Source organism: Lissotriton vulgaris, chromosome 5 (genome assembly GCF_964263255.1).
Source record: "Lissotriton vulgaris chromosome 5, aLisVul1.2, whole genome shotgun sequence".
NCBI lineage: Eukaryota > Metazoa > Chordata > Amphibia > Caudata > Salamandridae > Lissotriton > Lissotriton vulgaris.
In genome coordinates, this window is record NC_141693.1 from 1,969,776,165 (window position 1) to 1,969,793,711 (window position 17,547).

At 39.9% G+C, this 17,547-nt stretch overlaps 1 protein-coding gene across 22 annotated transcripts in view; it reads left to right on the forward strand.

The window, feature by feature from the left end:
* The window catches only part of GAPVD1 (GTPase activating protein and VPS9 domains 1), a 304,659-nt gene extending 288,898 nt beyond the window's left edge, over nt 1-15,761 (forward strand). For all 22 annotated transcript variants that reach the window (XM_086924684.1, XM_086924695.1, XM_086924697.1 and 19 more), the window contains 2 exons: nt 1,394-1,591; nt 11,437-15,761. In XM_086924684.1, coding sequence (XP_086780810.1) covers nt 1,394-1,591; nt 11,437-11,577 — 339 coding nt within the window. In that variant the 3' untranslated portion in view covers nt 11,578-15,761. The remainder of the gene's footprint in view (nt 1-1,393; nt 1,592-11,436) is intronic.
* Nucleotides 15,762-17,547: the final 1,786 nt, after the last annotated feature.

Consider the following 17,547-nt stretch of genomic DNA (forward strand, 5'->3'; position numbering starts at 1 on the left):
CTCTCATATTGAGAAAAATATAATTTGATACCTGTTGGTTCTAAAATAAAACAGTTATATCTTTTGATATAAAAACAATTGGCCTAGAGTTCAGTTTATGAGTGTGTGCAACAAATGCTTTACACTGTCCTGGAATACTGCCTTACTGCTCGACCAAGCTACCACTTTAGAGAGTAAGGCCATATCTGACTTTAGCCTCTGTTATACCTCTGGAGACTGGGGACTGTATTCACACTGTACCGTACCAGTATATATAGAGCCACTTTCTTACAGTGATTACATCTGGCCGGAGGGTAAGTGAGTTGCAGGCATTATTTTGCTCGCCTCCTTATTTTATGTCCTTTCCGGACAAGGTGGTGCTTCGCAGCAGGGCATCTTTTTTGCCAAAGGTTGTGACCACATTCCATCTGGGTCAGTCCATTACTTTGCCCACCTTCTTCGCTCATCCCCCATCCCTCTAAGGAAGAGAAGCATCTCCACCGACTGGACCCAAAAAGAGCATTGTCGTTCTACCTTGACCACACAAAAGAGTTCCGGGTGCATGACCAACTCTTTGTGGGGTATGTGGGAGCAAAGAAGGTAAGGGCAGTGCAGAAAAGGACCATCTCTCAAATAATTATTCTCTGCATTAAGATCTGTTATGCCCTCGCACAGATGCAGCCCCCTGACCGATTAAGGGCCCATTCCACCAGTGGAAAGGCTGCGACTACGGCCTTGGCTCAGGGTATCCCAATCCAAGACATCTGTCAGGCAGCGACGTGGGCGTCTTCGCACACGTTCGGCGAACATGGGCAAGTACGCAGGGACGGATATTTTTGCCTGTTCTGTCCTGCAAGACTTTTTAGTTAAGGATATGAGTCTGCAACCTACTGCCGAGATGGTGTGGCTCGGGTATCTAATTCAAAGGTAAGGAATCTGCAGCTAGAAGTCTCTTATCACATGAACAAGTTACTAACCTTTGGTAACGCATCATCTGGTAGAGACTCTATCTAGCTGTAGATTCCTTACAGTCCCACTCGTGCCTCCCCGATTTGCGAACAGATATTTTTGGGGTAGGGGCGCTTCTGGCGTGAAAAAAACGAAAAATACTGATGTCTGCGCGCCTATATAGGCACGGCAACATCATAACAGACGCTAACGACACCGCCGACATCACGCGGAGCCGAATTGAGCCACCCGACGTCACACGCAAAAGGGATTGCTCATCAAAATTTCAGATCCAGCCCGAAGCCTGGGAAATTCAAAGGTGGAGAATCTCCAGCTAGATAGTCTCTACCAGATAACTCGTTACCGAAGGTAAGTAACTTGTTCATCAGCTACAAACTCAATGATTAGAGTTGTATTTCATTGTTTTGTTGTCTCTTGTTGGTAATGCACACATCATTTTACGCAGGTGTACCTTAAAGAGGCTCCATGGCCGTCCGCACAAGGTGAAATCCGGACACTGAGTGCTTACAAAACACCAAGAGACAAAGTACAGTGTATCCTCAGAATGTGTTCCACCATCATGAATCTGTTGAGCCTGGCCAATGAGGATTCTGTTCCTGGCGCAGATGACTTCGTCCCTGTTCTTGTTTTTGTTCTGATCAAGGTGAGTGGTGGATAAAAATACATGTATCTTCTTTACAAGGCCGTGTAAATTCCATCAGTAAGTTATTGCTTATCAGTAAGTTATTTATTTGTTTACTTGTTTCTATTCACCAAGTCCATGCTCACCATTCTAGAACCGTTCTTTCCCTTACTATTATATAGTCTCCACTTATGTTCAGCTAACACATTTTAAATGACATCTATTTTTTTCTCAAAGAATGGCTTCATAAAGATAATGTTATATTTTCTTCCTTCTTTTTAACAAAGACAGTTAAAAAAAAAATAGCAAACAGTCATTTGAATTACCTTCCAAACGAGGATGAAATATGCAGGAAAGGGTGTAGATTGAAATCACCTTTGCTTTTTTGTCTCCCCGAATTTTAAGAAATTCAGACTTTGTGCTGCTTAAGAATGCTGTTCAGTCATAGGCAGTTACGTTTTCACTCCATGGGGAAAAGATCTCTTGAATTTATTTTCACTCTAAAGAGTCGTTTTCGGCTACTCTTTTTTGGATGTCGGTTTCTAATTTCTCCCTCCTTTTTGTGTTGTGTTATGTGTATTTGAAAAGCACACTATCACCTCCCAGGGTATCCTGGTGCTGAGCAGGTGTGTGTATCTAGCCCTGCTTACCTGTTGATGGTAGGTTGGTTAACTGAAAAGCCCAGTCTTCAGCTGCTTGTGGAATTGAAGAAGACAGGAGGAGGCTCTGATATGGAGTCGGAGGCCGTTCCATGCTTTAGAAGCGATGTTAGAGAATGCCTGACCCCCTGATCTGGTTCTGTGTATGTGTGGGATGTGTGTGTGAGTAGGAGTCCTGTGGAACGGAAATGTCTGGGTAGTTGGTGGAAGGAGATTCAACTGTTCAGGTAGGTGTGGCCTAATTTGTTTAGTGCCTTGAATGTGTGTCTGAGGAGTGAGCATGTTTATTGGGAGCCAGTCAAGCTTGGTGTGACGTGAGTGTTGTGTGGAAGATTGAAGATGAGTCAGTCAGTGAAGTTAATGTTTATTTCGATTGCATTTAAAACATTCTCCAGCATCATTTATACAAACATTACAACATTAAATACATAGTTTAATATGGAGTAACAGTAGAGACGTTTCTTCTTTGGGCGACCCTGTCCTTTAAAAGGATATACAAACTTAAAACCAACTATGACTTTCTTTAAAAAAAACAAATAATTCATCTATTTATAAAATCTCAGAAAGTTATGGCTCATATCCTTTAAGGAAACTTTCTATTGCCTTTATATAGTTCCCTAAAGCAATTGCAATTTCGATAGTAGGCATTTATGTAAGTAAGTTGACCGCCTGAGCCCGTAGCCTTGTATCGTATTTTAAAAATGTGGTCGAAGAGATTGTTTACGGTGCTCTAAAGTTATTGTACAGTCTAACAGGCTATGTACTATTTCACCTTTTGTACCTAGCCTGCACTTACAAAACCCTTCGTGGTCCAACATTTTTATTTTTAATTCTTCGTTTACCAAACATGGGTTTATATCAATTCACAGGCTTAGTATCTCCTGTCTGTACCAGTGGTTTGGTAAAATATCCAGGTAAGGGAACCAATTTTTTTTACCATGAATCCATCATGAACTGTACAGATTTTTTCTTAACCAGATATTCCATGTCGGTTCTTTTAGAGACTTCTTGACCATGGCACTTCAGCTCACTTTTAGTGCATTCTACTCGTAAGGATTCTTGGCAGATTTCAACCTTTATATGCTCACAGGCCTGCTGAATTTTCTTCCTAATCGCTTTTGTCTGCTTCTGCACCATTGGGATACTTTCTGACCTTTCTCATTATCCAAGCGTTTCCAGAATCTAAGTAGAGCTATTTGGGACTGTACCCCCCAGGCTGTTGTTCCTAGCTCAGATCTTATTGCTTGGATCATTGATGAGCGTGGCAGAGTCAACAGGGATTTCAGGCATTTTCCTTCCTCCAGGTCCCAGAGACCTTTACCGTTCAAAGGACTTCTGCTCCATAGAGTACGTGTGGGGGTATCATCGCTCTGAATGCCTTTAACAGCGGTCTGTGAGACATATCTCCGTAAGCGCGGTTAAATATTTTCAGTCCACAGATCGATGTAAGGGTTTTTGCTATCTCAGTATCAAGATACACATGCCACTTTAGGGACATATCAAACCACATCCCTAGGTAGCGATATTCCTTAACTTGATTCCAATTTCAAGTCACCTGAGAACCAATTAAACTTGATATCTTTTTTACCAAAGCATAAAATTTTTGTCTTTTCCAAGTTTACTGTTAAGAACTTCCTTCCACAGTATAGTCTAAAAGAATTCATCTTTCTTTGGAGGCCCAGTTCAGTCTGGTCAAAAATTACCAAGTCGTCTGCGTACAGTAGACATGGCACTTTTTTGCCATCCATTCTTGGGCTTGCACTTCTTTCGACCTCAAGGAATGCGGGTAGATCTGATAGGAATATAGAGAATAACAGGGGGGCCAATACGCATCCCTGTCTAAGGCCATTTTCAATTGGTATTTTTGGCGTCCGAGACCCCTCTGTGTCTTTTATTACTTGTGCCCAGTTACCTCGATGTAACTATTTTATTATAGCCAGCAGATCTTCCAGTATTTTTTTATTCACGAGAGTTTCCCATACAGCGATCCGATCTACTGAGTCGAACGCTGCACGAAAGTCAACGAAACAACTGCAGAACTTACCGTTTTGTTCCGTTGACTTTTGTGCTATTGCCCATAGGGCAAAGCAATGATCTACCGTGGAGTGCCCTTCTCTGAAACCCCCACTGTTCGGCGGGTACAATTGAGAACTCCTCTACCCAATCATTTAGCCTATTCGGAACAATCTTTGAGAATACTTTTTCTCCTATATCTAGCAGACTGATCAGCCTATAATTTTGTGGCGCATTCATACTTTTTTTTATGGATCGGCCTGATTACTGCACAACTCCAGTTCATTGGGATTTTCCCTTCTCCTAATATTACTTGGAACAATTGGGAAAATAATCTCGCCCACCACTTTGTCTGTGACTTAAGTATTATTGCTGGGAGATTGTCGGGTTAATTTCAATTTCAATATTGTATTTTCTACCTTCTGTTCAGTGAAGTCATATTTGAGATCTTCCAATGGCTCTTGCCAAGGCTGGGGCTCTGCAACTACTAGAACACCTCGAGGGCAATACAGTTCCTTCAGGTACTTCTCCAAGGCTGCCTCACTAACAACACAGTTCATTGCTCCTGCAGTGTTGTCTGCTGCTGCTTTTACCAGCTGCCTGAACTGTCTTAGGTTTTTTGATTAAATCGATTCTAACAGGATTTCCCAGCATTTTTCTTTATACAACCTTTTTGCGTCTGTGACCATTTTTTTATACTCTCTTTTCAATTTATTAAGATGGCTTTGTTTCTCTCGGTTGAACTTTTTTCTTATACTTCTTGTGACTGTCCTTATCTCCCTTTTCTTGTTTTGGCAGTCGGCGGACAACCATTTCAGTCGCCTAACCGGGATTTTATCTGGTTTTCTTTTACCTTTTTTAGTTCCATTCGGAGGCAATGTACCACTATTTTCCTCTCATACCATTCCAGATTTTTACTCCCTAGATCCCCCAATTCTACCTTATGGTGAAAACTCCTTAGTTTTTCTAAGTATTCTTCCGGCAACCTTGTTGACACTCGCTTGGGGTAGTCAACTTGTTAGGGGATTCCCTGTCTCTGTATTCCCTGGTTCCCCCATATGTATTCAGCAGCAACGGATTATTATCGCCACCTTCATTTTGTAGTATCTTAAATCCCCATATAAGAGAGAAGTTCCAGGCAAACATGAATACATAATCAATTGGGCAGTTTTGTGAGCCTATTCAACATTTCTTTTTTGCAGGGCAGTCTGCTTTAAGTCTGCCATTCAGGCAAAAGAGACCCTTCGTCACAAGATATATCCTGTCTCGGGGTTTCGCAAGCTGGGAAACTTGCTTGGTTTATTCCGTATGCGTCGAGTAATTCCCTATGCCAGAGGTCAACCTTCTTTGGATGCAACTTATGGTTAAAATCCCCCATAATAAAGAATACATCTGAACCACACTTTTGACATAGAGAGTCTGTATCCTCTTTGAAATTCCCCAGCTCAATTACTCTATAGCGTTCTCCCATTGCATATACACATTTATGACAATTACATTTTCTTATTTCTTATTTCAGAGATAGTCTACACACCAATAGCCATTTGTATTTTACTTTTAACAAAATCTCATTTCTTGTTACTTTTGTCGAGAGGAGTGTCATAATCCCCCGGCCGGTCGTCCAAACCTTTTTTTCTAGCCCGGTCGATTTAGTTGGAGGAAACCTTCGAAAGTAGGGGTTTCGTCGCATAGCCAGGTCTCTTGCAAACCGGCAATTTCCACATTGTTTACTAATTTATTTATATGTTCTTGTTTTATTCCGTTTTCAAGGCCGTTTATGTTCCATGATAGGAGACTTGGGCTATGGGACACCGCCTCTTCCTATTCCACCTCACTTAAGCCACCGTCTTCGTCCATTACCTCCCTATACTTCTTGGAGGGACCTGCAAGGCTGCTACTTTGGCTACAGTTACCCCAAGAGTGATCATTTACTGAGTTGTTGACCATTATGTTCAACAAGCTACCCCCTTCTTAGTTATCCTTTAGAAGCCTCACCGGTCTCCTACCCAGACCTGCGTGGCACTTTAGGAAGCTACTTCCTGACTGGGTGTTTCCCTTTAGTTCTCTCTCTGGGATTAATCTTATACCTTCCTGGAGTATCTTGGTCGCCGCTTTCGCGATGGCCATTTTTACCAGGTCAGAGTAGAATAATACTCTTGTGATTTCCTTTCCATTTATATTTTCTGTGAAGCCCACCTGTCTCAGATCTTTTGATCCTATCCCCCTCAAATTTGGGCATGTAGTGAATGAGAGTGGGATTTGCGCCCTATTTAAGGGATTCATTTTCTTTAACTTCTTCTCCTTTAGACCAGACTGGTCTGGTTCGAGGTACAGCCATTTATTACTACCGGCCACTAATCCTTTCTTGGAGGCTTCTAAATCTACCTGCCTGCAATTTACCCAACCGGTATATCCCATTTTACTTTCTACATCTGGTTTGCCTTGTAACTGATCTACTTCCCCTGGGTTAGAATGCCTCTGAGGATACCTAGTCTGTTCACCATAGGGTGAGTTTGCTATCTGATTTATGTTTAAGGTTTTAGTTTTTTGTTGCTCCTTTCTTAGACCCTTGCTACTCTGGTTCTTTGCTTGTGCATTTGGGGCATTCCTCTTACCCTCAACTATAGGAGTCTTCTCAGTTACCAAAGTCAGAGCGGTAGAATTTAGGCTTAACTCTTCCTCCCTTTCCTTTCTTTTTCCCTTTTTTACTACTTTAGTTTCCTTCTTCCTGCCTATCTTTCTTTTCACTGGACCCCTTGCCTATTCCCCTCTTCTTTTTATCAGCATTGGGCATTTTGATATATAAACATTATGTGGTGATTCTACTGAGTCTCTACCTACGTTCTGTTCAGTGAGCTGGGGGGCGACTACCGGTCTTAACATATGTGGCATTTGCCCTCTTATTCCTACCAACTCTTCTTCGATCTTTTTTAAGTAAAGCTTTTGCGTTTTCAGGGCCCCATTATTAAACATTGTTACTTCTAAAATACCCTGGAGGGTTTTCTGAAGCATCAGTAGTAAATCCATCATTGAGGAGGAGGGAGTTGCGGAGATATCCAAGTCTTGGAGGCTATTTCTCTCAGGTGCATCTGGGCTTCCAGCTCTTGATGTTTCCTGCTGGTTTAGAGTTTTTATCCCATTTAAATGTTTTTTTAATCGATTTGGTGAATCACCCCAGACGAAACTTGGCCCTTGGCTTTTGTTTTCCATTGAACTTGTATTCTCTAGTTCGGATGCTTGCCTTTAGAATAGTTTATGGGAAGAATACACAGACTGTTATTAGCTCATTTTGGCTCAGCAGGGAGTGATTTATTAAAACTGATGCCTCCAATACCTCCTCTGGAGATACACCCGTACCACTCCCATTCGGGCGCTCTTCCTCAGTTTCCCGGGACGTTGCAGATCGATCTAACCTTTTGTAATGTTTCCCTATAAAGTCCTTTATAGATTTGGTTGCTAAGGAACTACCTTTAGATTTAGAAGCTGAGGTACAGTCATTTAGAACTTGCGGGGCTTTTTTATTTTTTCTCTTTTGAGGTGCCCCTTTACTATTCCCACCGGGGCTAGCCTGGCTTTCATGGCTCTCTTCTGCAGTCCTGGATCCCCCGGGTAGCTTGCTCCTCCATGGGCTTTCCTCCACAGGTTCCTTGCGAGATTTTTGCTTCCTCTTCGGAGCCATCGTCCCTTGGTTTGGAACTACTCCTTTTTGTTGAGCACTTTAGTTCCAATATTGCGATGTACTTTAAAAATACTTCCTTTCGTTATCCTTACTTCACCCTCTGCATTTACCCCCTAATCGGATAAGGTTAACGGTTTGTAGATACTTAGAGGGGCAAAAGGGGTACTGCAAACATTCTCACATACATATAGTCACTTGTTGTGACTTTAGCCTGCCATGCCTGCCAACTGTGTTTTAAAGTTCTCTTCAATTGTCACTGCACACTGACCTGGTGGCCTCCCCCTTTCCTCTTTGCTTCCACTGGGAGGCTACCACCGGTCATTCATTGTGCCTCCACACCAGGCTTTGCACTTCTGAGGATGCTTGTGGCTGTTGCCGCTTTGGTCTCGGTCTCCCCCGCTTTTCCTTCGCCTGGGAGATCTTTCCCATCCACCACAGCCGTCTACTGTTGGCTGCTTCCCTCCGTGGTCGACTGTGGCTTTTGGCTTGCTCCGGCTAGACACTGTACTGCGTCCTTTTTTAATTCGAACTCAGTCTTTCCCTGGGTCCTCCAAGGGAAAAGACCGTATATGCCCGCTAAGCAGCCGGCCCTGCGGTGCGCTAACCTCTACGCGCCCCGCGTAGCGGGTTGGTATGGCTCAGGCGACCCCGGGAAGGCTCCGGGCGTTTGGTTGCTGCTTCTGTGCAGGCTCGATGCGAGTAACGCTGCGTGGTGCTTCTTGAGATACTCTATGATCGTGACGATCTCTACGTGCTGCGTACTGCGCTCAACGTGGACGACGCTTCTCCGATTCTCGGCGGCTGGCAATTAGGCAGGGGGGGTCGCAACAACAGAGGTCCCGGCAACCAACTTCCAGCCTGTTGTGTGGGAGATTGAAGATGAATCTGGCTGATGAGTTCTGGATGGTAGTCTTCTAGTAAGTTGTTTTGTGATCCTAGTGTACAGACTGGTACTGTTGTCGCGACTTGCTGGTGATTAGGGCCCAAGTTTAGCTAGTGTTGCTTGGGAGGACCTTTCTCAGCATCTTCTGAGTGTGTAAGCAGGATGCAGTGATGGAGTTGAGTTGTGCGGTCATATCCAGTTTGATGTTGATCAATATTTTGAAGTTTATGGCATGGGTGTGGGTGTGAGCCAGAGTTCGACTGGCCACCAGTTGAAGTCCCATTGTGATGTGTTATTGCCGAAGATCACTACTTCTATCTTGTTGATGTTTACCTTAAGAAAGTTGTTTTTTATTTAGTTAGCAACTCCGCTCATGTAGGTGATGGACGTGTTTCTTGTGTTGGGGTTCTTCTCTGAGAGGGAGTGAAAAAGTTGTGTGTCCTCTGGTAAGGAGAAAATGTTGATGGTGTGTGCGCAGATGACATTGGCCAAATACATAATGTATGTTTTGAGGAGGGTGGGGTTTTTGCAAAATAATCGTTTTTTCCACTTTCTCAAGGCTAAATCTCTCCTCCGTGTTCTTGACTACAACCTGCCATCTCTTTAATAAATGCTCTTCTTGGAGGGATTCAGAGTCTTAAAAGATTAACACATTCAGGTGATTCCATTAAAGGATAGAGTGAGTGCACCTGTGGTATAAGCTGTTCCTCTAAGAAAGTGATGTCTGGGTTCTGTGGCATGTGTGCTACTCAGAAAAAACGCCATAAGAGATGACACCTCTGTCTGAGAACTTCTAGGGACTGCCAGTGCTGCTCCATGGGGTTACAGCTGTGAGGTCATCTTTACTGTCATTGCTCCTGTCCACCTTCAGGTAGTTCCATACCAGAAGCTTCACCTGTTCTTTGCTCAATGTCTCATCCCTATTTATCCCCAGACATATTTCACCTGTTGAACAGAAATAGGCACCCAAGTTCTAAGAAATGCAGCAAAGACCTCAAGGTCAGGAGCATATTACTTTAACCTCGAGAGCGGTCTCAAGATGAGGTAGCCTTAAGAGGGCACGCCTTAAGGTGGGCTGATCTTGATCCCTTAGAGATTGTTCCTCAGATTGCCACAGACTGCAGTCAAAATTGAAATATCACTGGCATCCAGTTCCCAAGGAGAGAATATACCTCCAAGAATGAAGCCACCTTGCAGCCTGCTCTAAGCCCCTAGAGCACATCTGATATCCCCTAGGAGATTCCATTCAAGAGTATCCTCAGTGGATGGCATACTCATTTTGTGTGATTTTTCAATCAGAGGAGGAAATCTTAATTTGACACAGAAGTGCCTCAAATGGTCACATCAATTGTTTTAAGACCGAGCAACAACAATCCCCAGACCTCTGATCCTTTCCAGTTCCATGCCTTCTCGGACCAAAAATTGTGTGTTTTTCCCCTGCCTCTGTTTGATCATGCAAGATGGGTCAAGACCAGAATCTTCAGATGTCCGTGAGGCCGCTCTTGCTTGAAAGACTGCCCACCATCTAGACTTCTAGTGATCTAAGAGGTTTAAGATGATATTTAGCTCCTCCGCAGAAGATCTGTCACATTACTTAAACAGTCTCTCAGATATCTGCTACAGTGCTGAGAATAGCAAGTGCTATATCGTTTCTTATCTGGTATAACAGTGTATTATTTCCATTTTTTGAAACTTTTGAGGTTGTTGCACAAGACTGACTGACAAGACAAAAGCAGTGAGGGTTTTTAAAGAACTCCTGAAAAAGGATAGGTGATCTTTTGATTATTTCATCAGAAAATGCTGCAGATGTTGCGGTGTAGGAGTACTGTCTGGGCGGTTTCTAAGGGACATTGTGTAGGAAGGCCACCAGCCTCAGTGGAAAAGCCAGTAGGAATGCCGTGCTCTGTTTGGTTCTTATGTGCTGATAGCATCACCGAAATTAAGGATCGAACCAGCAACTCTGAAAAAATAGTTCTGTAGAAGATGAAAGAAAAGCCAAAATGAATTGCAGAATCTCGAGAGGTTTTTCAAGTTGGCACGTTTAATCAACCTGTTGACAAAGCAACATCTGTTCTTCCAACAGTGGCAGAAATAAAAGCAGTGTAATAATAAGGGTACATAAACTTTCAACTGTCTTGGAAAAATCATTTCCAACTATATGGCAACTCTCAAAGAAACACCTCTTATAAAGGTTGACGGCTGTGTGTGTGTGTTGAGGGGTGGATGGATGCTGGGTAAGGGGAAGGGGTGACTGAGGGAAGGGGTGGGTGTCTCTAGATACAGTCTGACGCTTGGGGGTAATTTTAAGGTAAGTAATCTATAACTAATATATGTCTCTTACAGATATATCATTACCAAAGGTAAATAACTTGTTCACTATGTCCCTAGTGTATGCCACGATGGTTACTATTGTTAAGTTTCTATATTGAACATATAAACTCAATTAATTGAATTAAAAAATAGTTTAATAAGATTATAAGAGCTTTTTTTATGCTTCTGATAAGTAATATTGCTGTCTGTTTCTTGTCCATGAACACTTTTAGAGTGTTGTTGTACCTGTAATTTGTCTGAAATAGCAACAGTCTGCATTCTGTGTTTATGCAATGGCATGAAAATGTCTTTTTGTCTTTAGGCCAACCCACCTTGTTTGCTGTCCACCATTCAGTACATCAATAGCTTTTATGCCAACCGACTTAGTGGAGAAGAATCCTATTGGTGGATGCAGTTCACAGCAGCAGTTGAGTTCATCAAAACCATTGATGATCGCAAGTAACACTTGTGCTTCTCCAGCTACTGGTGGACTGTCAAAAAAAATGGAGGAGGCACAATCAGCCACGGGGAGGAGGTCAAAAGCAGATATATGTTTCAGTGTATATTAATGTACATAGTCAAGGCATTTTAAAAGAAATCTTTACTAAACTAAATATGTTTAACTAACATGTGGCATTTCTGCTTTTTTTCCTGGTTAGAAGTTGAGAGCCCAAAAAGGGACCACATTTTCAGGTATTTTTAGAAGCCAAAAACTTTGTAGGAATGAAAATAACCTATTTCTTCACAGTCACATCCTACTATTCTTCATTTTCATGTAAATAAAAACTAGGTCAGCCACATTAAAAGACTCTTTGGAGTGGTTTCTTATGAACGCTATTACAGTCTTTGGCAACCGATTGTAGCAGCCTCCTACCCTCTTCCCCAGGCGTTGATCTCCAAGTGCACAAAATCCAAAAATTGGATTATTTGGTTATAGTTCAATCTAATTGTGCCCATTTGTTTTGGGCACATTGGCAAAACATGAGAGCAAGCTGCTTTCATCTATGGCTTGTTTTCCATGGTCGATTAGGTATGCAGCTAGCTGTAATGTACCTAAATATTTATTAACCTTTAGTATTTAAGTAACCTATATGGAACATTTGAAACTGGAATTTTTTATGTTCAATGGAAAACTGAAATTGTGTGATATGGCATTGCAGCATTCTGGATTAAGGCAATTTCTGGGAAAATGTAAGCACTCTAAAATAATGGAATGGCACTGGCATAAAAAGAAACCTTTTTCCTTGTACGTTGTTTACAAATCTCATTTGTAAACTGTGGATTCAAAATTTGAAATCCATTACCAGTCTGAATTTGTATCATGAATGTTAATCCTTGCAATTAACAATGCTTAATTGAATTTTTATTTTAACAAGCTTTTCTTCTCTGCTTTTAACCGTACTGTGGGTCAACACTGCAAACACAATTTCAGAAAACACTGCTTTTGTAACATGTTTCTTTGCAAGTAGAGCCTAATTGTATAAAGCACATCCGATGAACAACTGTCAACTTCTGCATGATCTGTAGAACATTAACAGTTTTACTTCCAGTAACATCATTTTTTTTTTAGATGTATATGTTTTAACTTTCATCTGCATACAGGGGTTGCTGTTGTGGTATACAATCCCATTCTAAGATTCAAATATTTGTAAATCATGGTTCTTTCTCCCTAGATGCCTTCTGCTTCTTACCTGGTAATATATGTGGATTTAGATTCGAGTTTGCGAGACTAGCATAGTTGTGTTAGTTTTTTTTTTTTTACACATAATTGGCCCTTCAATCATCTTAGTAGTGAAATGGATTGCTCAGAATTTTCTGTAGATTTGACTATAAGCAGCTTTTGAAGACAACAAGCTTTAGATGCACTATTGTAATCTTAAATTACTAAAGAGTTGGGTTAATGTTTGTAATCTACATACTTGTACAAAAAGCGTATAACAAAATATATTAGTTTTAACTGCTATTAATATGCATTCAATTACCATGTCATTCTTACTTGAAGGTAAAATTGAGAAAGAACATTGGAATAGTTGCTCCAAATACTTTTCACAATATTATTGGTAAATGCCAACACTGTATAGTCTTCCAAAGAAACCTTTAGCTGGATATTAAATATCATATGCCCTATGTTGCACGTCATGAGGCACCTAAAAAGATATTTTTACTACAATGTTTAGTTGAAGCAAATGTTTGTGCTAAAAGTCAAATCAAACGAGGAATAAGTTAGTGTAAGACTTTTTTTTTAAAGTCATTGAAAATTCCAAACGATCAAACTATGCAGAAGCAGTGTTTTTTTGTTACATACTTGTGCCCAGGGATCGAAAAAAGGGAAATCCACGGATTTGAATCTATCCGTAATACCAGAAGGTATTTAAAGATTACTGTACTGAGTGTACTGTAGGGGAACTAGTTTTATGATACAACTGATCATAATTCAGAGTTCAAAACGTTTATCTATTTTCTTTTTTAGCCTGTGTATTGTGAGTCTTTAAACATGGTCTTCCTTTTCTTAGTCGTAAACAAAATAAAAAGCTCGCAGGGATGGGTTGCATCACGTCCAGTACGGACTTTTCTTTGTTTCATCGATGAATATGGTTATGTAGAGAATGAATAATGGTCACATATGTCTATCTATATTTAACTGCAGGATTGTTCAATTCGTTTCACTGTAAAATATGATTATAAAACAAATTGTAATTGTGACTGTGTACAGTTGAATTATCAATTATTGGATGTATTAATTTGGTGGTAGGTTTAGGAAAAGGCTGCTCTCTGTTGAAATTGTAAAAGTGCATTTGCTCTTAACTGATTTTTGCCTTTTTCAAGAAATCAACGGGATGTACAAAGTGATTCTGAAGTTACTGTTTAGCTTTTTTACATAATATTAGTAGAGTAACTTTTGGTACAATAATTTCTTTATCTAGGCAATCAATAGAACGGACAAAGCTGCAACCAGCTTCATCGTCATTGGAGACCCAATCTTATCCCAGTTTCCAATTGGTCATGCATCTGGTATTCCACTCAAAGTAGCAAAATGTATCTTGTTTTAAAAGTCTGATGGAACTCAACATTTGGATGGTCTGACTGCAAACTGCTGATCCGATTGATCCCTATTGATTAGAACAGCAGTTTGTCAATAATGTTTTTAATAAATGATACAACGCTACTTAACTTCTGGGGCACTCATGAAAAAAGTAAATGGAATGCCTGCGGGTTTCTTTTGGAAATAATACAGGGTCATAATGTAAACCACATTTTTAAATTGCTCTAAGAATTTAACTGTTGATAATGAGAGGGTAGCAAATTCTACTAATAAGCACAAGATAGAGGCAGCTCTTCTACCTTTTTTATTTAACATTTTGTTTAGGATTTTGGGGGTGGGAGAACATAAAACTCTTTTCTACCGCACATTTCTTGTGCACATTAATCATGATTTACTGTTCGTTTTAGTTAACTAACATTTCACCTTCTTAAGAAATGAACGTTGTTCAACTTGTCACATGAAAAAATGCATTGAATGTTTTGGCTAGGTTGAATGTAAGCTCAATTGATGAATTATTACTTGTATCACTGTGTGGTGTTATTCAAACTTTTGTCTCAGTATCGGTTGCAATTTGGTTGAAGAGTCTTTGGATTTTCTTCAAAATATCTAAAGGAAATATTTCTTGTCCAAGGAAACACAATTACTAGAGCCATAAAGTACAATGTATAACAAATAGTCATGCAAATTAAAAGCAGTATCCCAAGGATACCAAATAAAGCAGTGATATTGTTCTCAGTCCTTCAGTGAATTGAGTTACATGTTTTTTTCTTCATTGTCCACAATATAAAGCTCACAGTAAATAATAGGAAAATGTACAGCTTAAGTTTTCCTCTTTGTCTGTGAGTACTAGTCTTTCTCTTTCCAAGCGGTGTTAAATTTGTGACTCTTTAGTTCTAAAAAGCTCTACTCTGAAAAAAGTAAACTTAAATTCTAGATCATGTGAAACTCTGACTCCTATGTCTAATATGGCTGTTTATTAATTGCTTGCATTTGGTAACCCTGTCATTTGTTCCATAAGTGGTTCATGCAACTTTGGTATTAACACAATAGCTGCTTCTTCTCTTTTACATATCAGCGGTGGCAATCCGATCAGCTGTGTGCCGCAGGGCCAAAGCCATTGTTGAGTACTGGCGCTCCTCAGTTGTTGTGTGCACGATCTTCTTGCAAAGCTGCTACATCCACTTTCTCGACTGTTACTTTCCCAGTCAGAAGGCCGAGAAAGGATCAGTGTGTTAGAGGCACAGCGAACATAGATTTGTGTTATAAAATTTAGAATAGCTACTTGTTCTAAGTTGATTCACAGAGAAGCAAACTTATTTTGTTTAGAAAGACCATTCAGATATACATGCATAGGTTAAAAAAAGCATCGTCATACACGAGTCTCTAATAAATTATTTTTGTTCAGTTGGAGCTCAAATTAGGTGAATACTGTGCTCATACCATATGTGTTTGCATTGTAAAGTGCCCAAAATAGAATTGAGATTGACAAATAGATATGTGGATCTTTGCTTAAAAAATTTGGGTTTTCTTAACCACAAAACTGTGCAAAAACGTAAAAGGATAAGTTAGTCAAATGCCTTCTGAATTAAAATTCTTATCAATTATCTTTTGTGTTTTGGTTTTGTTTATTTTATTGAGGGCCAGTTTGGGTGAGTGAATCTGCTTGAGTGGAATTTTTGTATTCCCACCAATTTAGAAACACAAAGCTTGAAAGTGAGTTCACATTCAGATTTTTCTAACATATGTTGCTGTTCCGGTGGCTGTTACTTATTTGTTAAGTGTTGAGATTCACTTGAATTACAATAGTTAGGGCAGCAGCATTGTAAAGGACTATTCAGATATGTAGAGTACTGTCTAAAAATCTTCAGATAAATGCCTGTGCAGTTTTTCTACTATCACTGAGCTTGGGCGCTTGCCATGAAGTTTTCTATTTTACAAAAGCTGTTGTAGAATTTTGTGACTGTATAATATGTATCAAAATACTTTATTTTTAAATATGTGTATATATAGATATATCTCAATTATCTAATAAATGTCAGAATGTATTATCATGATTATTCATATATTTATGCTTCTTGTGCTCATTTCACGCAAGGGCTTTTTTGCACCTCAGAGAAATTTGTGTTTATGCCTGACTCAACAAGAAATGTATCACTTTTAAAATAAAGTTATTAAATCAAGAGAGAAGTAATTTTAAGAATATTATTTGTATTTTATGCTCTTCCGAGATGGGTCGATGTTAATTTTTATGCTTTATGATTTGAGCAGTAGTGAATGGGTTACTAAATGAGTATTTGGAGCTCATTGTGTTTCAGTGCTGGTTTTTGTCTTTAGAACTTTTGTTTGACTTTTTCAAGTAATTTGTTTTGTGTGCTTTTTTGTGTTGAATTGATCAGTCCCTGTTTTGATGAAATGTGTGGATAATTTTTGGGGATACATCCATTCTGTACTTTATTTTTAATTTGAAAAGAAATAGTATTTTTCATAAGTACATTTTAGATTAAAATGTAAACCCATATTAAACAATATTCTAAATGGAGGAGTTAAAAATAGGTCAAGTAGAACTTTTCTTTTGAGTTTGTGAAAAAACTAGCCTTACATTTTAAAGTTGCAGCTTTGCGACACACAAAATTCTAATAAAGACAGCCACACATAGCAGTTCTGAGTTAGCTGCACCAAATAGTTTATTTTGTGTAACATCATGTTCATCAGTTCCTTGCTTGAATTCTTGAATCTGTTGGGAGTCATGGGTCTAAACAGTTTGCCACTTAAGGAATTTCCATGGTTTAGTGCATTGTGCATGGTGAGGCTCATCTTTTGGATTTTTACTTTAAGTGTGAAAACCCAATCTGTGTTGGTGGGGGATTGTCCCAATGAAGGGTGTAGTTAGAGAAGAGTCTTGTAACATTTTGCCCTACCCCCATGCGTATGTGATCAGTAAGTCTTTGGGTAATCCTGCAAGAGAGTGCTCTAAAAGTTATGATATATGGTTCACCCATGTGTATGCGCATTATCAGTCTGGGTGGTCTTTGTGCAATATACTGTCTTAGTGATGCAAGAGGTCAGGACCTGAGTGTGTGTGTATATTGAGTCCTCTCCACTGTCTTATGCCTGTTTGTTTGCTTTTTGTCTGTATTTTTGATCGTATTATCTTTTTGTCCTTAGTATACACATGCTTGCCTTCTTGACGTATTTCCTTCCCTTGGTCTTTACTCTTTTGAAGCTGCTACAGAGTTGTATACATTGTATAGTGATTAGGTTGCACACCCATCCACAAGGGAACACCAGTTAGCATTTTTCATCATTTTTCATCCTTCTTTAAAGCTGATTATCTAGTGCAACATGACACTAAACTAATGTAGGACAACTGGTCACTCAGTGTATTCTCAA